Below are 23,499 nucleotides of genomic sequence, written 5' to 3' on the forward strand. Positions count from 1 at the left end.
GGTGGAAGTCGAGGATCCATACACTGCCTCTGCCAGACAACGCGACACAGCAACGTGTTTAGACTAATCTCCATCTGTTCGGCGCTCCCTTCTACCCGTATGTGGGCGTTAGGGAGGAGCCGTATTTTGGCTCCGTCAGAAGGCAGTACAGCAAAGTGTGCGGACTAATCTCCTTTTCTTCCACATTCCCTTCCCCGTGGGTGGGTGTTGAGGAGTCGTATCCTGGCTCCCAGGAGAAGAGGATACATCAAAGTGTGTGGACTAATATCTGTCGTTTTCATCTGTATGGGATAGTGTTGTCTCTTCTCTCATACGTAGGGGTATTGTCTGGGTGCTCCAATCAATAATATTACAAATAAACTAAAAGTATTCATAGAAACTCTATGTCAGTATCTCTAATAAACATAAAACTATTCAACGGTCTTTTTGGTATATCCATTATCGGACACCCTGTACTTTATACCTCATGCTGCTATATAATGGCCATTGCTAATCCAGTCTCTAATTTACAATTGGTCACTCAGGAAAATTTAATTATAGCATCTCTCCCTGCGTTGCTCTGAATAATAAATTAGATTTGTCAGAATCTTTACACTCCTTAGTAATCCTGTCTATGGGCAGTGGGCAGTGTTGGTATATGGGCAGTGTTGCGTCTGCAGACAGTGTTAGTCTATGGGCAGTCTTGATTTTAAGCTTTCGTGACTGCAGGAATCCATATTATTTGGTTATTTCGGTAAAGTCACGTAGTTATAAATAAAATAAAATAAATCACGACGTTTCAGGCGCAACACAAGCGTTCGTCATTAGGTAGGACAACCACAGCAAGAAAAAAATTGCTGAAGTGGGCGACAGAGCTTCCGTGGCAAGAGGTTACAGTGAGGGAAAAAAGTATTTGATCCCCTGCTGATTTTGTACGTTTGCCCACTGACAAAGAAATGATCAATCTATAATTTTAATGGTAGGTTTATTTGAACAGCGAGAGACAGAATAACGACAACAAAATCCAGAAAAACGCATGTCAAAAATGTTATAAATTGATTGGCATTTTAATTAGGGAAATAAGTATTTGACCCCCTCTCAATCAGAAAGATTTCTGGCTCCCAGGTGTCTTTTATACAGGTGTAATGAAGGACTCTTTCACAGTGTCGATCTCCGTTGTCCTTTATTTGAGTTCGTGTAAATCTCGCTCCCACGGCGTCCTCGCTCAGGCCCGCGTCTCCTCCGTCGAGCACTCCGCAGCCACACTGCTGCTCCGCCCTGCAGCCACACTGCTGCTCCGCCCTGCAGCCACACTGCTGCTCCGCTCTGCAGCCACACTGCTGCTCCGCTTCTCGCTTACGGCCAGCCTTCCACAGCCCGCTAGCCCCCCTGCGCCCGGACACCGATGGCCCACGGTGCCGAGGTCTCCCAACACGTGGCGATCGCGCCACCCTCCCAGTACTGCCCAGCATGGCCTCCTCCCGTTTCCACTCCGTCTTCTCTCCCTGATCCCTTCCGGTTCTCTCCCTAAATCCTCTCCCCCACGTGACCCTAACTCCTCCCTCTCCTCACGTGACCCAGACTCTGCCCCCCTCAATCCTTGCTCGCATTACACGACCCCCCCCCCCCCCCTGATGAAAAACCCAGCCGTCCCCGGCTGCAACAGAACAAAATAATGCGAGCAACTTTCAACCATCGGGCAACACCGGACCACGGAGATTATAACAAGATGATAACAAAGAACAACAAGAACAATCAACGAAAGGAAAGGGATTTGGAACGCGTGCGGGTCGCCGGCCCGTCCTGAACGGGCGGCGGCCCCCCCCACAAACCGAGAACACGACGGGGTTTTAAGAGCGACAGGATTAGAACCGCCCGCCGCTGTTGGAGGCCCGTCAACGCCAAGGTCCCGTTCCCCAGAGAGACCCGAGTCCGGGGTCTCCCGCAACCGTGTCTGTGGTGGGGTTGGAGGGGCAGCGGGGTCAAGTGTCCCCGTCGCCGTGGTAGGCCCACCCAGAGCAGGATTCGCTGCATCCGCCTGTGTCACAGCCGGTTCGTCTGTAGAAGGCACGACAGGCGCGCTTGCAGGGTCAACAGGCAAAGGCAGAGGTACGTCGGATGCAACAGACACCGGCAAGGCAACATCAGGAGATGACGCATCCGTCAGCGGGGCCACGTAGGGTTTCAACCGAGACGTATGGACGTACCAGCGCCGCGATCCGAACCGAACATGCGCGGACTGCGGGTTAGGAACCTCAATAAGCTTAACCGGCCCCTGCCATGGTTTGTGCAGCTTAGGGGAGGTCCCCGCCCGCACCTGCGGGCAGTGCAGCCAGGCCATGTCCCCCACTCGCCAGGGGCATTTCCCATTCGAGCGCCGAGCGCAACATTCGTTCCGGGCCTGGGTCTTGGCAGTAGCCAATCAGGCCCCCTCCCGTGCCTCGGTGACGCGTCGAACAGTGTCTTGAATGTACTCGGGGAGAGGCTTAACAGGACCCTTCGCCCCCGTACCCAGCTGTACGTCCACCGGCGGCACATTCTCGCGGCAAGTATATTAGAAAAAATGGAGAATACCCTGTCGACGCATGAGGCGTCATCCGATACGCGGAGAGTACCCCAGGGATATGCAAATCCCAATCAGCTTGGTTCTCGTTAACCGTGTGACATAGCATGGCCGACAGCGTCCGATTAAGCCGTTCCACCATGCCATCCGTCTGCGGGTGGTAGGGAGACGTACGAACCTTCTTGGTTCCCAGAGCAGCGCACACTTCCGCCAACAATTTAGAAGAAACCCTTGATCCGTGAGCAGCCTTTCCGGCGCCTCTTTATCCATTACATATCCAAACAGGAAGGCGTCCGTGATAGACGGCACCGACTGGTCGGGTAAGGGCCAAGCCATCGGCCAGCGGGAAAGATATTCCACCCCGACCAGCAAAAATGTATTTCCCCTAGCGGATGGCGGGAAGGGTCCCAAAATATCCAACGCCACCAACTCGTTAATCCGAGACACCTGTATAGTCTGCACTGGCGGCACATATGGGTTTTTAGGCGGCTTCTGCCGGGCACACTCGGGACACGCCCGAATGTGTCCGACGACATCCGTCGTCATGCCGTGCCAGAAGTAGTCTCGCTGCAACGTCAACAAGGGTTTCTGCACCCCGAGATGTAATAGAGTGTCGCAGTGCAGAGTCCGAATCAATTCGTACCGTAACGACGACGGTACTACCAGACGCCAGCGATCGTGCAACCCCTCCCTCCACATCAGCAACCCATCCCGAAGAGCGGCCCCCGGCGTCCCACCGGACAGCAGTCCCCCCGTTCCCTTCGCAGCCCGACTCCGTAAGGCCCCCAGCGAGTCATCAAGCAACTGCTCGCGAATCCATACCGAGCGCGGCAGGTTCAGAACCCCATCGGCCGGTCCCGGGCATACGGGAGCCTCGGGCACCTCGACAGCTGACACAACAGGCCGAGGGGGTTGCTGAACCGGCGTACACCTATTCGTACCCGAAGCGCAAGCGCAAGGGGACCCCTGCGGCAACCTGAAGAGCGCGTCCGCGTGACGCGACCCCTTCCGGTACTGAATTTCGAAGGAAAATTCCTGCAGGGTTTCCAACCATCGTGCCAGTTGGCCAGATGGTTGGTCAACTCTCAGGGCATATTGCAAAGCCGCATGGTCCGTGCGAACAATAAACGACCGCCGTATAGATACGGGCGATATTGGCGGAGAAAGTAGACAATAGCCAATAGTTCGCGGCGAGTATCGCAGTAGCGGGTCTCTGCCGGAGACAGCACGCGGCTACCGTAGGCTACCACGCGTTCCACACCGCCCTTGGACTGTGACAGAACGGCCCTGATCCCGGTGTCACTAGCGTCCGTATCCAGAATAAAAGGGCGATCAAAATCCGGATAGTCCAATGTCGGCGCCGTCGCCAAACGATCACGTAGGCCTTCAAACGCCGCTTCCTCCGACGGTCCCCAGCTGAACCTCCGGCCCTTCCCCGTAAGGAGGTGCAAGGGCCTAGCGATTGTAGCAAAGTTTGGAACGAACCTGCGATAATATGAAGCGAACCCAAGGAAGCGACATACGTCCCCCACCGAGGCCGGGGTTGGCGAGTTGCGAACGCACGCCGTCTTCTCTGGGTCCGTGGCCACCCCGTCCGCACTGACTATGTGTCCCAAATAGCGCACGGATTGTTGCAGTAGGTGACACTTTTTGGGTTTAAATATCAAATTGGCGGAGCGCATCCTAGCAAACACCGCTTCCAATCTCTGTAGATGTTCTTCAAACGTGCGGCTAAAGACGATAACATCGTCTAAATATACATAATCAACGTTTTTGGGTTTAGATCGCGTTTATTTATAAATGTGTCGTAACCCTCCACCACCCGACACGGCCAATCAGTAAAAAAGTGTCACGTTGACAAAGACAAATAGTTCACTGCTTTAGCCCACCGGTGTGTTGAAGCCACAAAATTGTAAATGTTGTGGCTTCAACACACCGGTGGGCTAAAGCAGTGAACTATTTGTCTTTGTTAACGTGACACTTTTTTACTGATTGGCCGTGTCGGGTGGTGGAGGGTTACGACACATTTATAAATAAACGCGATCTAAACCCAAAAACGTTGATTATGAATAACATTGGTCGCGAAAGCCTACGTGTTAAACTGATCGTCTAAATATATCAAACATGATGTGTCTCTGGGAGTCTTCCGCTCCATCCCGGCGTCCAAGAAGAAGACACTGCGGGATGCGTTCACAGAGATGGCGGAATTTTATGACCCGCCGACATCGGCCACCAGAAAATTTATGTCGCGTCGCCGAGCACCGGAGGAATCGCCGTTGGCCTATCGGGGGGCGTTGATGGCGATGGCCATGGCCGCCTACCCCGACACAACGGCCGAGCATTTGGATCCGCTCATCCTTTCCCGCATGCTGGAGTTGTCTCAGGAGCTCAACATCTTTCTACCAGTGTGCGGCCACGAACCGCTTTCATCGCGGTGGGTGGCGCGCTGCCTGGACGCTAAGTTTAATATCAAGCGTTGGGACCAGATGGCGGCGTGGACGGGGAAACCCGAGATCGACGGGCCGCCTCTGGGGTGGTCTCCGCGACGGGTTGTCCACTGCTCCGACGACTCGGGCGAAGACGACATGCTGGCTGCTGCTGTCCCGCGTAGGATTCCGGGACGGCGGCTGCGCGACCAGTGGGGCGACTACACGGGCCGGCCGCGTGCGAGGGCCGGGTCGTCCGACCACCGGCCGACGTTGGCCGCGTGTTTCAAGTGCGGCAGACGGGGCCACTTCGCCCGTGACTGCCGCTGCCGACCTCTGCTGTCGCCTCTTCCGCCAAGGGGACCTCCATCTCCTCTACCTGCTGCGGAGCTGCAACAACCTCGGGCGAGTCGGCACAAATCGGACACCCGGCAGGTCGTGTCACATCACTCATCCACTCGCACTCATTCTTACACTCCTAAGGATAATTTTACTTCTCCTGCTCCATTGACACGCTCTGCTACACAGTGGAAGAAATTGGCTTGCAGGATTGTGGCTGCGGCATCGGGCTCGTCGACGGTACGAGGTACCATCGACGGCGTTGACGTCCGTATCTTTTCTGATGTTATTTTTCATTTGTTGTCCATTCCTGCGTCGCGGATACGCAAGGTTAATGATGCGTGTGTTGCCGCCAATGGGGGGAGCATGGGTATCTGCGGACAGGTGGATGTGAGCATCGCTATCGGAAATATTACCGCCGCAGGACCTGTGTTAATTTCTTGCTCGCTAGCTGTTCCATGCTTGTTGGGTACGGATTTCCTGCGCCGGATGCCGCTGAGAATACGGGTCGACCAGGACTGTTTGGAAATGCCGGGGGGTCGTAGGATGGCGTTCCTGCCTTCCCTGCTGGCCAATGCGCCTACAGGTAACGCAGTTACTGCTGTCGTTGCGGCTACGGTGGAGGTTCCATCGGGAGCGCAAATGCTTTTCCCGCTGCGTTACCAAATGGGAAGGGATGCGAAGGGCGTGCTATTATCCCCATCGAATTCGGTATCAAAATCTTTTTCTTTGGCGGCGGCACAAACGATCGTGCGCCCAGGTCTGGCACCTTTCATACAGGTCTTGAATGGGGGACCTGACCGCGTTGTTGTTCCGGAGGGATCGGTGCTGGCTCACGCCACTACCGATTTCGCCTCTTGTGACAAACCGCCGTGCGCTCGGATGCCCGCGGATGGGCCTCCGCATGATCGTTCACAAGAACGCTGGATCGCAGATTTATGCGGAGAGAATTCTTCCTTGTCAAATGAACATAGGAACGCCTTGCGTTCGCTATTGCTGCGGTACGCTGATGTTTTCAGCAGAAATGATTTGGACCTCGGCCGCACGTCGCTTTTGTCGCACCATATTGAAACCGGTGCGGCGCCTCCCGTCTGTATGCACCCTCACCGCATGAGCCCGGCGGAAAGGGAACACGTGCGTGGGGCAGTAGATGAATTGCTGGCGGCGGATATTATTTCGCCGTCCAACAGCCCTTGGGGCGCGCCCGTCGTTCTGGTTAAGAAGAAAGATGGTGGTACGAGGTTTTGCGTTGATTTCCGCCGGTTGAACAAAATTTCGGTAGCGGACGCGTACCCCTTACCGAGGATGGATGACTCATTGGATGCTTTATCGGGTGCTAAATTCTTTTCCACCCTTGACCTGTCCTCGGGCTTCTGGCAGCTTCCCCTCGATGACGAGTCAAAAGCCAAAATGGCATTCCACACGCCGTAAGGTCTCTTTGAATTTAATCGGTTGCCGATGGGCCTGAACGCGGCTCCGGCCACGTTTCAGCGGCTCATGGAATTGGTGTTGGCGGGACTGCAGTGGGAAACGTGCCTCATATATCTAGACGATATAATTGTCTTTAGCCGCACGTTCGAGGAACATCTCCAACGCCTTGAGACAGTTTTTCAAAGAATGCGTGCGGCTGACCTTAAGTTTAAACCGAGGAAATGCCACCTTCTGCAACACTCCGTCCGTTACCTGGGTCATATTGTCAGTTCGGACGGTGTATCCACTGACCCTCTGAAAACGAAGTGTGTACGTGAGTGGCCCACACCCACCTCGGTGGGTGATGTTCGGCGGTTTATTGGATTCGCTTCCTATTATCGCCGCTTCGTTAAGAACTTTGCGACGTTGGCAAAACCATTACACGTTCTAACTGGCAAAAATCAAAGGTTTAAATGGGGTGCGGAGGAAGAAAGTTCCTTTATGGCACTTCGGGACCACCTTGCCACGGTGCCTACGTTAGATTACCCAGATTTTTCACAGCCGTTCACCCTTGATACGGATGCTAGTGATATCGGCATTGGGGCCGTTTTGTCGCAACGCAAGGACGGGGTTGAGAGGGTGGTGGCGTACGGCAGCAGGGTTCTATCCCCTGCGGAAACGCGATATTGCGTGACAAGGCGGGAACTTTTGGCAATTGTCCATTTTGTTCGATTGTACCGGCCGTACCTGTATGGACGGAAATTCCTGGTCCGCACTGATCATGCGGCTTTGCAATATTCCCTCAAATTGGATCAGCCGTCAGGCCAATTGGCCCGGTGGTTGGAATCGTTACAGGAATTTTCCTTCGATATAACATACCGAAAGGGGGCCCGTCACGCGAACGCTGACGCGCTCTCAAGGCTGCCGCCCGTTCCTCCGTGCACTTGCCTGACGGGCACGCACTGCTGCGCGGCACCGCCCACGTCGCCCTGCCCGGTTATGGGGGCGATAGCGAATGAGGACGACGCAGGGGCGAAAGCGAAGGAGGAGGAGCAGCAGGTGTCGGTGGACACCGATGATACCTTACGGTTGCCGCACGCGGTCTGGTTGCGCGAGCAGGAGGCCGATGCCTCGCTGTCTCCGCTACGTAAATTGGTTGGGAAACAGAAATCGCAATTGGCGGGCTGGAAGTGGCAGATGTTCCGGGGTAAGTCGGGATTGTTAATGTGTACCGACGGGTTGTCTGACCGACCACGCTTGGTAGTGCCTACTTCGCTTCGCTACGACCTGCTCCATGCTCTGCACGCTGATAAGTTGATGCACCTCGGCGTCCAAAAGACTGTGGCCGCAATGCAAAAGGATTTTTTCTGGGCCGGTATGACGGCAGACATCAATGATTTTGTCTGCTCGTGCCATGATTGTGCGAAGAGGAAGCCGCCTCGGAACCACTATGTACCACCGTTGCGTTCCATTGAAGTGTCCCGTATCAACGAATTAGTGGCTCTCGACATTCTGGGGCCGTTTCCCCCGTCGGCTAGGGGCAATAAATACCTTCTGGTCGGGGTGGAATATTTTTCTTGATGGCCGATGGCCTGGCCTCTGCCCGACCAAACGGCAGCATCTATCACCGACGCTTTCTTGAACGGGTATGTCATGGACAAGGGGGCACCTGAGAGGCTGCTCACAGATCAAGGGCTGAATTTCTCCTCTAAATTGCTTAGGGAAGTTTGTGACGCGCTAGGTACAAAGAAAGTTCGCACCTCCCCATACCATCCACAAACAGATGGTATGGTGGAACGATTCAACCATACCCTTTCGGCTATGCTTTGTCACACTGTCAGTGACAAGCAAACCGATTGGGACCTGCACATACCAGGCGTCTTAGCGGCATACCGCATGGTTCTGCACACGTCCACGGGATACTCACCATTTTTTTTTATGTATGGCCGTGAAAATGTTCCACCCATCGATGTGCAACTGGGGACGCCGAGTAAACAACCGTCCCGCTCCCTGCCTGACCACGTGCGTGACTCGCTTGAACGAGTAACGGAGGCGCGAGAGGCTGCCCGGTGTGCGACGGCCCGTGCTCAGGCAAGGAACGAACGGTATGCGCGTCGATCACATACTCGCATGCCTTGGTCAGTGGGAGACCTGGCGTGGCTCCACTGCCCCCAGGTACCGGCGGGCACATCCCCTAAACTGCACAGGCCGTGGCGGGGGCCTGTGACGCTGGTAGATGTTCGGAACTCGCAAGGTATCCGCGTTCAATACGGAAAACGTCGGTGGTATGTTCATTCCTCGCGACTTAAACCCTATGTTGATGCGCGTATCGGTCCTTCTAGCTGACCTGCCGGGTTCTGCCGGGCCGACTACGCCGCTTGACACACCCGTTGATCCCAGGGGGGACTGTGTTGTGCCTCCTGCAGATGAACAGGTTCTGAGGGCTGAGGAAGCCCCCGCTGCCCCCCCTCCAACGGGGCCCGCCCTGGACGTGACCAAGCACCAACAACCTACTTCTTCTTCGAGCCTGCCACCTCCTGTCCATCCGGAAGCAAAGCGACCTTGCGCTGGGAGCGGAGAGGGTCCCGCGTCGCGTACGCGGTCGAAATCTCTTCCGTTTCGTTAACGTTTGATCGTTCGCTGATTTCCCTGTCGTTACTGCGCTGTAGGGGCGCCCTAATGTATGTCGTGATTTTTTATTATTATGGGTGACTGTTTTAAATGTTGTTAGGCGCGGGAACGCCGGTTCACCCTCGAATTGTTAAACGCACCTTGGTGCCCTAATAAGATGTTGCGGAATTGGTTCTTCACCCTTTTCCCAGCCGAGACGGCTACATTTTTTCACCGGGGGGGGGGGGGGGGTGATGTAATAACAGCCATAGAGGGTTCACGTGGGGATTGGCTTGCCGGTCCTGCTTGTAGCCAATAAGGGTTGAGATAGGGACCATGGCCCAGGCGTGATCACGGCATGTCATCAGGAGTGATTGGCCTAGCCATTCGGGGCCCCAGCTAATGGGGAGCCGGATGAGGGGCGTGGTCCCGGGATTGACAGGGAACCATCGAGAATGGTCGAAGCTGTCCATGAACGATTGGCTGGGGGGACCACGTGACGAAGGAATTAAGAGAGAGTGAGAGAGAACGATCGAGAGCAGACTGGAAACTGACAAGAGCAGGGTCACGCGCGGACGGGGGCTCTGGGTGCCACGTGCGCGGTGGGGACTTAGTGCGAAGTCTGTCCTCTCTCCGTTGTCTGCCAGCAACGAAGAGTGAGTGAGTAAAGTGTATTGTGGAGTGGAAATAAAAAGGACTGATTCCGAAGCCGTCTCAAGAAGGATTATTACAAATAGATTCGTCGGTGCAAACTAAAACTCTTGAAATCCTCATTACGAATCGACATGTTTACAGAGAGAGAATATCGTGTCAAACCTGTTTCTTTGTCAGAGTCTCTCCTAAGAATTAATTAAAGCAGAGCCAGAATACGCTCTCCCACAAACACCCGCCCTCACCCACCATTGTCTCAAACATTTCGTTAACAAATATAATCTTGCCGACGAATCGATTGACGTATGCTTCGCCTTCGGGGTACAATAAGTGCTTTTATTGCCCGTCATATGAATATCGTTGAATGCTTGTTTTAAAACTCTGCCTGTCGCCGAATGCACTCGGTACGCGGTGGAAATAATGAGAATATCGTGCCAAAGTGAAACAACACAAGCCTTGATGGTTAAGAGTATTGCTCACCGAGAGAAGTCTCCCCAATGGTACCATCGATAATTCCGAACACGAGAGTCGCATCTTAGAGTGTCATATGTTTGTTTAGAATTAAAATGATTTAACACAGAAGTATTTCGAGTGTTCTTTCCAAGTCCATGCAAAACTGTCTTATTCATAAGAACTGTAACCTGCGTTGAGATATGAATTTGGAGACCTAACATAACATAAACACACTAAGATAATCAATAAATGTTAATCAAAGATAATCGTTTTATCCTGATTGATACAACTCTGGATAACGAAGCTAAGCCTTATTATCATAACTGCAGAGGGGTCAAATACTTATTTCCCTCATTAAAATGCAAATCAATTTATAACATTTTTGACATGCGTTTTACTGGATTTTGTTGTTGTTATTCTGTCTCTAATTATTCAAATAAACCTATCATTAAAATTATAGACTCATCATTTCTTTGTAAGTGGGAAAACGTACAAATTCAGCAGGGGATCAAATACTTTTTTCCCTCACTGTAGTTGTTGTGTGGTAAGGACGCTGAAGCCAGTCGTGTAGGGGCTGAAGCCAACTCCTTATTTCAGGGCTTGCGCTGAACTCGGGGGAAGGGGTTAACACAGAGTTATTAACTAATCTCCCCAAGGGAAGGGTACTGGGAGTTCCCTACACTTGACACAGGCTATCAGTCTCTTCCCACAGCACTGACCGAGGGTTCAGCCAATTCGGCCAGCCGGGTAAAGCAGCCCTTTAGCCTGGCTCTCAACCATCTATCCCGGAGCCCCCTACTCCTTTAACACTCACTCCTCTGGCTCACGGCGAAGACCCCGTCTACGTCACAGGTCTCCCCTCAAATACCCCGGGGGGCATGACATCACTTTTCCTTGACGGCATTCCCCCCGAGGTGAGTGTGACCTGACGTCAGCACTCCACTCATCAACATCGGTAAGAAAGGGGGGAGGGGCAAGGGGGGAAGAGAGAGAGAGGGGGGTGTGGGGTAGGGGGAGGGGGGCGCTGCGTGAGTGCTCGGGGGAGAGAGGACGTGAGGCCGGGAGGGGGAGTGGGTGGGGCTGGGGATGCAGGGGGAAATTAACTCAGAAGAATAGGCGAGTACCCGGCAGATATTATGGAAACTATGGGCAGTGTTAAGGCGATCCGGAATGTTAAGGCTATGACCAGTATTGAGTCTATAGGATGCGTCCTCGTTGTCATGGCAACGCGAGTCCCCAGGTGGGAAACGATTTTGGTCGGCGTTGGTATAAACTCGATTCCGCAGTGTTGCGGTAGCCTGCCAACCGATTCGTGTAATAACGATTTGATTCCTGAATTTATTATATTTTTGGCGTTGTAATGCATGGAGAATCGATATCGGGTTTGGGTGTCTTTTTTAATCAGGAGTCGACAATATAACAATAACCACAACTACAGCAGGGATGTGCGGTCAGGGGAGGCAGAGCCTCACCTGTCATACTCCAATGAAAATAGCTGGTACGAAAAGTAAAAAATAAAGAATAAAATACAAATTAAGATTTTTCCACTGATCTGTGTTATAAATGTCATTTCTGTACGATTCCAATCATTTTTATAGTCAAAATCGCCAAAGACGAGTGGTGAGGCAGGGACGAGCTCAGCCTCCCCTCTGATTGCGCAACCCTTCAGTAACTGGATGGAGCGTGGGCAATAAGCGCGTGCCTGTTACTATCTCAGTATGCCAACAATGTAATGTTTGTAGACCCCTTCATTTCATGGCTCCCCTTCCATACTCCAGGTAACATATTCCACGTATGTGTATAAAGATATTTAGGCTCGCTGGTCTCGTCATGAAACTGCAATGAAAAAGCACCAGGGGAGGCAGCTATCATATCTGCCTCACTGAGGGGGACGTGTCTAACACGCCCCCCTCAGTGAAGACACGCCCCCTCAGTGAGGCCACGCCCCCCTCAGTGTGTGACTCTGGCTAGGCCTCGGCAAGGTAAGGTAATTTACCCTTTTTACCGGGTAAAAGGGTAAAGGTAAAGGGTAAAGGTGTCGACATGCCAAGGGGTAAGGTAAAGGGTAGGGTAAAGGTAGCTCAGAAGAATTACCCGGTAGGGTAAAGGTAGCGTGAAGTATTACCCGGTAAATACGGTGTCTTGTTTAACGCTAAAAGCTCCGTGACGTAGTCCGGGCCTCCATTTAATAAGTAATATTAAAAAAAACTTTTTAAAAAACACGCTTTTATTAAATGTACTCGTAATGGCAGAACTCCACGACTCCAGGAAGTGGCCCCGAAGCTTGCCATAACGTAAGGGGCCGTGGTGATTCACAGCCAACGTCAGTTAACCATGGACAATTAGACCCAAGCCGAAACATCTAACCTATATAATTCATTTTTTTGTCTGTCTGTCTATCTGTCTGTCTGTCTGTTTGTCCGTCTGCGTACGCTCCCTTCCGGGGGATTTAGCTCTCGGACCGTGGGGTTCGCCGATATTAAATTTTGCAGGTGGGCACGCCCCCGGCCCGCGGTAAACTTAGGCATTTCCGATTTTTCGTCTCTAAACTTTAAATCGGACCGATTATCGATTTAGTGCGATTGCTCTTTATTTAGTTATTTATTTATTTAATATTGCCGGCCGGCGCGGACCACGGCGGTTGCCCCTGGCAACGGGTAGCAACAACTTCGCTGCGGGGTGGACACCATTTTTAATTCCCGTTACAAATATGCGCACGCATTAACACGCGACTCTGAGGTAAATTCATCAAAGTTTCACGTCCTCTTCACTCCCCTTCCACCCCAATGTGTGCAATTACTATTATAGGGTCGGTAGATAATAAAATTATAGCGATTAGACAGTATTATTGTACATACACTCCACTCTCACACTCTCAGACTCACACACATACACTCACTCTCACACACACACATACACTCACACTCACACACAAACTCACTCTCACACTCAGACTCACACACACAGACTCACTCTAACACTCAGACTCACACATACACTCGCTCTCACACTTTCAGACTCGCACACACTCAGACAGACTCACACGCTCAGACTCGCACACACTCGCGGCGTTGCTCCGTGTTCGGTGGGGGGGGGGATGTCACGAGTGGGCGTGTTTACCTTCCCCCCACCCTCACCGATATCTTCAAACAATCGCGGAGATTCTTATTCCCGTCGAAAAGCTACGAGGTTAGTCACGCAACTTCAAAGCTCAGTTAAAACATTTAAATATTTATGTTTACTATTTTGTATCACTCTTATATATTAAAAGATGTTAGGGATTAAGTTATGTTTGATGATAGTAAATATACACTATGCACCACGATTTTTCCCTGGGTAAAAAGTGTTATTTTTATATTGCTTAAGCCTCCTAAGTATATAAGATGGCTATTATTCCCCATACATGTTGCTTTTGTGACCAGAACTTTATATAAAGGAAAGAATTACACAAATGCACACGTTTTCTCCTAGCAAAATAGGTCCATTTGTAAATATCACTGTCCGTGTCAAAAAAAATTAAGTTTGAGGGGAATTTTATCCCATTTGTAACTTTTGAGATGTCAGCGTATAGAAAATAACACTTACTACCCAGAGACTAACACATGTGTAGTTTTTGGTAAAAAAAACATATATTTTTACGATTAAAATTTTGGTCACTGTCTGTATCTCAAAAACTAAGTTTGAGGGGAATTTTCTCCAATTTGTAACTTTTGAGATGTCAGCGTATAGAAAATAACACTACCCAGGGACTAACACATGTGTAGTTTTTGGTAGTGAGGGTGAGTGGTTGTTGTGAGGGTGAGTGGTGAGGGTGAGCAGTGAGGGTGAGCAGTGAGGGTGAGTGGTGATTGGTGAGGGTGTGATTGGTGAGGATGAGTGGTGAGTGGTCAGGGTGAGTGGTGAGGGTGAGTGGTGAGCGGTGAGGGTGAGTGTTGAGGGTGAGTGGTGAGTAGTGATGGTGAGTGGTGAGCATGACTGGTGAGTGGTGAGGGAGAGTGGTGAGGGAGAGTGGTGAGGTTGAATGGTGAGGGTGAGTGGTGAGGGTGAGTGGCAAGTGGTGAGGGTGAGTGGTGATTGGTGAGGGTGTGATTGGTGAGGATGAGTGGTGAGGGTGAGTAGTGAGGGTGAGTGGTGAGCAGTGAGGGTGAGTGGTGATTGTTGAGGGTGTGATTGGTGAGGATGAGTGGTGAGTAGTGAGGGTGAGTGGGGAGGGTGAGTGGCGGTTGTGAGTGGTGATTAGTGAGGGGTGAGGATGAGGTTGAGTGGTGAGGGGAGGTTGAGTGGTGAGGGTGAGTGGTGAGCGGTGAGGATGAGCAGTGAGGGTGAGTGGTAATTGGTGAGGGTGTGATTGGTGAGGATGAGTGGTGAGGGTGAGTAGTGAGGGTGAGTGGTGAGCGGTGAGGGTGAGTGTTGAGGGTGAGTGTTGAGGGTGAGTGGTGAGTAGTGATGGTGAGTGGTGAGCATGACTGGTGAGTGGTGAGGGAGAGTGGTGAGGGAGAGTGGTGAGGGTGAATGGTGAGGGTGAGTGGTGAGTGGTGAGGGTGAGTGGCAAGTGGTGAGGGTGAGTGGTGATTGGTGAGGGTGTGATTGGTGAGGATGAGTGGTGAGGGTGAGTAGTGAGCGTGAGTGGTGAGCAGTGAGGGTGAGTGGTGATTGTTGAGGGTGTGATTGGTGAGGATGAGTGGTGAGTAGTGAGGGTGAGTGGGGAGGGTGAGTGGCGGTTGTGAGTGGTGATTAGTGAGGGGTGAGGATGAGGTTGAGTGGTGAGGGGAGGTTGAGTGGTGAGGGTGAGTGGTGAGCGGTGAGGGTGAGCAGTGAGGGTGAGTGGTAATTGGTGAGGGTGTGATTGGTGAGGATGAGTGGTGAGGGTGAGTAGTGAGGGTGAGTGGTGAGCGGTGAGGGTGAGTGTTGAGGGTGAGTGGTGAGTAGTGATGGTGAGTGGTGAGCATGACTGGTGAGTGGTGAGGGAGAGTGGTGAGGGAGAGTGGTGAGGTTGAATGGTGAGGGTGAGTGGTGAGGGTGAGTGGCAAGTGGTGAGGGTGAGTGGTGATTGGTGAGGGTGTGATTGGTGAGGATGAGTGGTGAGGGTGAGTAGTGAGGGTGAGTGGTGAGCAGTGAGGGTGAGTGGTGATTGTTGAGGGTGTGATTGGTGAGGATGAGTGGTGAGTAGTGAGGGTGAGTGGGGAGGGTGAGTGGCGGTTGTGAGTGGTGATTAGTGAGGGGTGAGGATGAGGTTGAGTGGTGAGGGGAGGTTGAGTGGTGAGGGTGAGTGGTGAGCGGTGAGGGTGAGCAGTGAGGGTGAGTGGTAATTGGTGAGGGTGTGATTGGTGAGGATGAGTGGTGAGGGTGAGTAGTGAGGGTGAGTGGTGAGCGGTGAGGGTGAGTGTTGAGGGTGAGTGTTGAGGGTGAGTGGTGAGTAGTGATGGTGAGTGGTGAGCATGACTGGTGAGTGGTGAGGGAGAGTGGTGAGGGAGAGTGGTGAGGGTGAATGGTGAGGGTGAGTGGTGAGGGTGAGTGGCAAGTGGTGAGGGTGAGTGGTGATTGGTGAGGGTGTGATTGGTGAGGATGAGTGGTGAGGGTGAGTAGTGAGCGTGAGTGGTGAGCAGTGAGGGTGAGTGGTGATTGTTGAGGGTGTGATTGGTGAGGATGAGTGGTGAGTAGTGAGGGTGAGTGGGGAGGGTGAGTGGCGGTTGTGAGTGGTGATTAGTGAGGGGTGAGGATGAGGTTGAGTGGTGAGGGGAGGTTGAGTGGTGAGGGTGAGTGGTGAGCGGTGAGGGTGAGCAGTGAGGGTGAGTGGTAATTGGTCAGGGTGTGATTGGTGAGGATGAGTGGTGAGGGTGAGTAGTGAGGGTGAGTGGTGAGCGGTGAGGGTGAGTGTTGAGGGTGAGTGGTGAGTAGTGATGGTGAGTGGTGAGCATGACTGGTGAGTGGTGAGGGAGAGTGGTGAGGGTGAATGGTGAGGGTGAGTGGTGAGTGGTGAGGGTGAGTGGCAAGTGGTGAGGGTGAGTGGTGATTGGTGAGGGTGTGATTGGTGAGGATGAGCGGTGAGTAGTGAGGGTGAGTGGGGAGGGTGAGTGGCGGTTGTGAGTGGTGATTAGTGAGGGGTGAGGGTGAGGTTGAGTGGTGAGGGTGAGTGGTGAGCGGTGAGGGTGAGCAGTGAGGGTGAGTGGTAATTGGTGAGGGTGTGATTGGTGAGGATGAGTGGTGAGTGGTGAGGTGAGTAGTGAGGGTGAGTGGTGAGGGTGAGTGGTTGTTGTGAGGGTGAGTGGTGAGAGTGAGTGGTGAGGGTGAGTGGTGAGCGTGAGTGGTGAGGGTGAGTGGTGATTGTTGAGGGTGAGTGGTGAGGATGAGTGGTGAGTAGTGAGGGTGAGTGGTGAGGGTGAGTGGTGAGGGTGAGCGTGAGTGGTGAGTGGTGAGGGTGAGCAGTGCGGGTGAGTGGTGATTGGTGAGGGTGTGATTGGTGAGGATGAGTGGTGAGTGGTCAGGGTGAGTGGTGAGCGGTGAGGGTGAGTGGTTGTTGTGAGGGTGAGTGGTGAGGGTGAATGGTGAGGGTGAGTGGCGGTTGTGAGTGGTGATGGGTGAGTGGTGAGGGGTGAGTGGTGATGGGTGAGTGGTGAGGGGTGAGTGGTGAGCGTGAGTGGTGAGGGTGAGTGGTGAGGGTGAGTGCTGAGTGGTGAGAGTGAGTGGTGAGAGAGTGGTTAGTTTTGAGGGTGAGTGGTGAGGTTGAGTGGTGAGGGTTAGTGGAGAGTGGTGAGTGGTGATTGGTCAGTGGTGATTGGTGAGGATGAATGGTGAGTAGTGAGGGTGAGGTTGTGTGGTGAGGGTGAGTGGTGGTTGTGACGGTGAGTGGTGAGGGTGAGTGGTGAGGCTGAATGGTGAGGGTGAATGGTGAGAGTGAGTGGTGAGGGAGAGTGGTGAGGGAGAGTGGTGAGGGTTAGTGGTGAGGGTTAGTGGTGAGGGTGAGTGGTGAGGGAGGGTGGTGATGGAGATTGGTGAGGGAGGTTGGTGAGTGGTGAGTTGTGAGGGTGAATGGTGAATAGTGAGTGGGAGTGGTGAGTGGTGAGGATGAGTGGTAAGGGTGAGTTGTGAGTGGTGAATGGTGAGGGTGAATGATGAGTACAGTCAATATGCACTGCTGTTATCATACCAGGTACCACCACCACAATATGTACTCCTCTCATCATAGCAGATACCACCACAGCAGTATGCACTGCTGTAATCATAGCAGGTACCAACACAGCAGTATGCACTGTTGTAATCATAGCAGGTACCAACACAGCAGTATGCACTGCTGTAGTGATAGCAGGTACGACCTCAGTCGGTATACACTGCTGTAGTGATAGTAGATACTGCTATCGAGTTGGTAGATACCGCTATAGTAAATACTAAAACAGTCAGTATATACCACTACAGTCAGTCAATACTGCTACAGTCAGTATATACTACTATACAGTCAGTACATACTGCTACGGTGAGTAGCTACTAGAGTCAGTAGATACTATTATAGAGTGAGTAGATACTGCTATAGATTTTGTAGTTACTACTATAGTCAGTGGATACAACTATAGAGTCAGCAGATACTATACAGTTAGTCGTTACGAGTATATAGTCGGTAGATACTACTGTAGGCCCAGTAAATACTACTATGGTCAGTAGTTATTACAGTCACTAAATACTACTACACAGTCAGTAGCTACTACTGGCTCAGTAGATACTACGGTACAGTCAGTAGATACTACTACAGAGTCAATAGATACCACTTCCTCTGTTGTATGTAAGGTGTTGTTAGTATATATACCTACGAGGGGTAAAGATATTTTTTGAGGGGGGGGGGGGGGGGAGACCGCAATTTTCGGAAACATTTTGACATCAACTATTTACCCCACACTTTCTACAACTTTTTGGACTTGTGAAAGCCTCTTATATATTTGTTGGTGGAGAAATGTACAAACAGCCCACCGGGCTTTGACAATACCTTAGTATCTGTGTATATATATGTAAGGTTTTTAAGAAATATATTTTTCACCCGGGCAAAGCCGGGTACTTCCGCTAGTAACATATAAAAAAGAATGTTAAGAAATATATATTTGTTTAATGATATAATATAGTATTGTCATCAGTATGATATAAGTATACGAAGTTTGCAGTCGATAGCACATTAGGAAGTGGGTAAAAATTGAGTTGCAAGATTTGAGGATACGACAACAGACAGTGAGTTAATAGAAAGCGTGTAAAATTGGAATCATCGAGAATATTCTATATTAATAAAGCACTCTACCTAGCATTTACCGTTATAAACCTTGTTGATGTGTAGTCCCCTAGTAATTACCCTGTAATCGGGTAATTTGTATGGGGTAAGGGTAAAAGGTAGGGTAAAGGTAGGCTCGTTGCTTTTCACCTTTTACCTTACCTGCTGAAGGGTAAAAGGTAAGGGTAGAGTGATTGTATTGTGGTAAGGTAAAAGGTAGGGTAAAGGTAGGCTCGTTGTTTTTACCTTTTAACTTTTACCTTACCTTGCCGAGGCCTAACTCTGGCTCTTACACTAGCCAATGCCTCCCCAGCCATTGACCTCACTGCACGTCACTGAACCACAGTATAATCATAACTTCCACATTACATCCATAACCATCACATTATAGCCACAACACTCTCCATTCGCCACCTCCAACTGCCCAGTAGCGTCCTTCACGAGCCTCTTCCATAGAGGCCGATCTTGACACCGCTGGTACCAGTCTTTGACAAATACACTAGGCTCCACATCCTCCTGTACCACCGCATCAGTACATCTCTTTTCCAGCCCTTGTCCACGCCCGTTTAGCCCCCTATAACCGGCTAAACAGATTCTGCTTGGTGGCTGAGCATGCGGGTTACATTACCCAGCCAACGCAGCCTTGCCCGCTGAAGGAGCTCACTGATGGAAATGCGTTCAGATCTGGACTCACACATACAACAACAACAACAACAACCGCCATTCGCCACTAAGTGGCGGTGACGTCACCACGATGCTTGTGCCAGGCCAAGTGCACCTTGAGGCCACGTGAAGTGTCGAAAGCCCGCTGGCAGGAGGTCACGGGGCAGACCCAGCAGGTGCCACTGGTCGACTGACCGAGATGACCGAGATGACTGGCTGATGCACCACCTGTGCCCCCTACTGTGCCAACTTGCTGTGCTTTAGCCACCCGGCGCTCCGCTCGTTGTTGTGAGCGTCGCTCCTCCGCCCTCCGTTGTTGTTGGAGGGCGACTGCCTCCAACTGCCCAGTAGCGTCCTTCACGAGCCTCCTCCACTGAGGCCGATCTTGACACCGCTGGTACCAGTCATCGGCAAGTCCACTCAGCTCCACGTCCTCCTGTACCACATCACTCCATCTCTTCTCCAGCCCGTGCCGCGCCCGTCTAGCCCCCTCGATCCGGCCGAACAAAAGCTGTTTAGGCATGCGGTGGCTGGGCATGCGGGCTACATGACCCAGCCAACGCAGCCTTGCCTGCCGGAGGAGCTCACTGATGGGACTTTGCCCAGATCTTTCAAGGATTTGTGAGCTCCTCACACAATCCAGCCTGGTTAAACCCAGGATGGATCGTAGGCAGGCCAGCCTAAATGTTTCCAACCGGCGAAGATGCTCCACCAGGGGGGTCCACGTCTCGCAAGCGTAGAGAAGGGAGGGAATGACCGTGGCCGAGAAGACCTGAAGCTTCGTGCGGAGCGACAGACCAGGTAGCTTCCACACAGCGTTACGCAACCGATGAAAAGATATTGCCGCTCGACTGATTCGGAGTGAGACCTCTGCTGATAGACTGGAGCCGGTCATAAGCATACTGCCCAGGTATGGGAAACTCTCCACTCTCTCCACAACTGCCCCATCACCAATTGGGAGTTGTGGGGGTGGAGTGTCCGATGGTACAAAATACCCAGGCAGGTGCTTGGTTTTGGTGGGGCTGATGGTAAGGCCCCACCTCTTAGTGGCACGCTCCAGTCTCAGCAACAGCGCCTCCAACTCCTCTTCTGAATGAGCAGCTATTACCAAATCATCGGCATACATAACGTGGTTGACCAATAGGGAGCCATCCCTTGATCGCACCCGGGCGTCGATCAGCCTCCCATTATATCTGTACCAAACGGAAATTCCCCCGGTACAGCTATTGAAGGCTTCACGAACTACGCGGTCAAAATAGATGTTAAATAATGTGGGAGCCAGAGGACATCCCTGTCGCACCCCAAGGTGTACAGGGAAAGGCTCCGACTCCCGGCCACGTAGTTTTACCCGGGCCCGCTCACCATCATGAAGGTCCTTAATGATCGTGAGCAGAGGGTCAGGGACTCCGAAAGCACGAAGAACAACCCAGAGTCCAGTCCTACTGATGGTATCATAGGCCTTGACCAGGTCAATAAAGCAGAGATGTAGGTCTTTTTGGAATTCCCTACACCTCTGCTGTAGCAGACGGACAGAAAATATGGCATCTGTGCAGGACCGCCCTTTCCTGAAACCGCATTGGGGCTCCGCAAGCCCCTCCTCAGCGTGCCTAGCAAGGCGATGTTGAATAATCCTTGCCAGGACCTTACCCGGCACACTGAGGAGTGAGATGCCCCTGTAGTTGTTACAGTCTGTGCGGTCCCCCTTCTTAAAGAGGGGGACCACCAGGGCATCCTTCCAGTCCTGCGGAACCCGTCCAGTGGTCCAGACTGTTGTTATGATGTCATATAGGGCAGTCTGTGCACAAACGCCACCCTCCCTCAGCATTTCGCTTGGGAGATCATCTCTGCCCGGTGCCTTCCCTGGTCTCAGACTCCGGATCGCCCTCAGTACTTCCTCAACAGCTGGAACCTCAGCCAGCCACTCACAGGGGGTGACCTCTTCCAATATTTGAAGCACCGCAGCCTCAGCAGGGTTATCCCCACTTTGTGCCATGATGTTTTCCTGGCTGAGAGAATTTCCCTCCCCCAGGACCTCACAGAAATGCTCAGAAAATCTGCAAACCTGTTCCTGGGGGTCGGAGATTGGATCACCGTTTTTTCCTCTAATGATGGTAATAGGTGTGGCGCTGCAGGTTACTTTTTTGATGGAGTTAAATAGTGATTTGTGATCACGGGCCACTGAGGCAGACTCCATCTCCTCAGCAACCCGCGACCACCACCCATCCTTACAACGCCTTACGGCTCTCCGAACTTCCGAGCGAAGGCTGCGGTAAACCTCCTCATTCTCTGACGTGGGATGCTGTAGGCGATGAGAGTGGGCCTGTCGCTTTTTCTCAATTAACCTGAACACCTCCTCTGTCAGCCAGGGTTTCTGGGGAGGTCTGGACCGCGTACCCAAAGCAGCCATTGCAGCTGCATGAGTCACAGTCCTAAACCTCGCCCATTTACCCTCGACATCAGGTGGAGTGGGGGACGATGCCAACCCCAGCTGCAAGCGATGATGAAATTCTCGCTTGCAACTTTCATCAGCTGAGACCAGGCCACTTTTGGTTGGAATGGGATCCTGGGTGTACACCCACCACCGGAGTGGAAGAAAGGCAGGCGCATCTTACAGATGACTAGTCGATGGTCAGAGGACAGATCAGCTCCACGGTAGGTCCTGGTGTCAAGGACATGGGTTCGCATCCGCTGGTCCGTCACTATGTAGTCCAGCAGATGTTCTTGCTTGGACCCGGCATGTATCCATGATGTTGTGTGGATGCGCCGATGCCGGAAGAGCGTGTTGGTAATTACAAGCCCATGGGCTGCACACATACACACACATTGACACACCCAACACATGGCCCGTCTCTATGGAAACCAAAACACGCCGCGCGTGCCGGGCGCGGGAAGCCGCGCGCGAGACCGCTGCCGCGTCACCTGCCCGGCTGAGCCCTCCCCGTGCGAGTATAAAGTGAGAAGTGTGGAGGGTGTGCTGTGCGGGTACGTGGAAGAGTGAAGCTCCCCGTGTGCGTATGTATAGTGTGTGTGTACACATGGGACAGTGAAGCTCACAGTGTACGTATGTATAGTGTGTGTACATGGGAAAGTAGAGCTCAGTGTACTATGTATAGTGTGTGTACATGGGACAGTTGAGCTGTGTACGTACGCGTAGTGTGTGTGTACATGGGAGAGTAGAACTCACAGCGTACGTGTGTGTGTGTATATATACAGTAGTGTATCTGTGTACACCAGCATGGTGCTGGTCACCTACCCCCTCGTGTGCCGTTCAGGGCTTCATAGGTGCTCGCTCAAAGCACTTGCTCCTATACTCGTTGGTTCTTTCGGTAAAGTCACGTAAGTATAAAATAAATCACGACGTTTCGGGCGCAACACAAGCGTCCGTCTGTGAAAACTATAGGGCGACCTTTGTCTTTGTTTATGTGGGGGGGGGGGGGTGTAGCGGTTAGCACGCTGCGCTACGAACCCAGTGACCCGAGTTCGATTCCCGTTCACAGCCAATACCAGTGGCGATTATCTGAACCGGTCCTGGGTCTCCTCAGCCTCAGATGAGTACTTGGTGCTGGCCACCCACCTCCTCGTCTCGGCCTTCATAGGTGCTCGCTAAGAGCAGCCGTTAAGCACACTGCGCTACAAACCAACACCAGTGTTTATTGATATCGGAACCGGTCTCAGTCCTCCCCTACGCTAACGTATACATACATTAGGAACTGATGTGGTGTGTAAACATCAGCATTGGGGGAGACAAAGGCGGCCGGGCATGGTTCTGGCCACACCACCTCTTCTTCATAAGTGCACAGTGCTGGCCTTCATAGGTGCTCGCAAATAGCACTTGCCCCAATATTCCGCAAAAGCTATATGGCGGATCTTTGGCTTTCTGTGAGATTTAGGGTTCCAGAAAAGCGTGTGTGAATGTATGACTGTCGTGTTTCTGTCCCTTGCCTCTGTACGTCTCTGTCTCCCTGTCCCCTGGTGATTGTAATCCAGAAGGTCCAGAATCCAGCGACTTTCAACAATTAATCTTATACACTTCAATGTATATAGTGGCTGAAACAACGTGTTGTACTAACCAACTGGTGTATCAATGTTGTGTAATAATAATCTCTAATTTATGTTGAACTTATGTCGCAATGTAGCCAACCGTGCTAATTGGAGTT

The 23,499-nt window shown here is 52.0% G+C and overlaps 1 protein-coding gene across 1 annotated transcript in view; it reads right to left on the reverse strand.

Annotated features, from left to right (window-relative positions):
• Positions 1–1,863: 1,863 nt before the first annotated feature.
• The window catches only part of LOC133358856 (UMP-CMP kinase-like), a 45,109-nt gene continuing 23,473 nt past the window's right edge, over positions 1,864–23,499 (reverse strand). The window contains exon 8 of the mRNA XM_061577310.1: positions 1,864–2,037. Coding sequence (XP_061433294.1) covers positions 2,023–2,037 — 15 coding nt within the window. The 3' untranslated portion in view covers positions 1,864–2,022. The remainder of the gene's footprint in view (positions 2,038–23,499) is intronic.

This window comes from Lethenteron reissneri, chromosome 63 (genome assembly GCF_015708825.2).
Source record: "Lethenteron reissneri isolate LAM-NWPU_2019-01 chromosome 63, ASM1570882v1, whole genome shotgun sequence".
NCBI lineage: Eukaryota > Metazoa > Chordata > Hyperoartia > Petromyzontiformes > Petromyzontidae > Lethenteron > Lethenteron reissneri.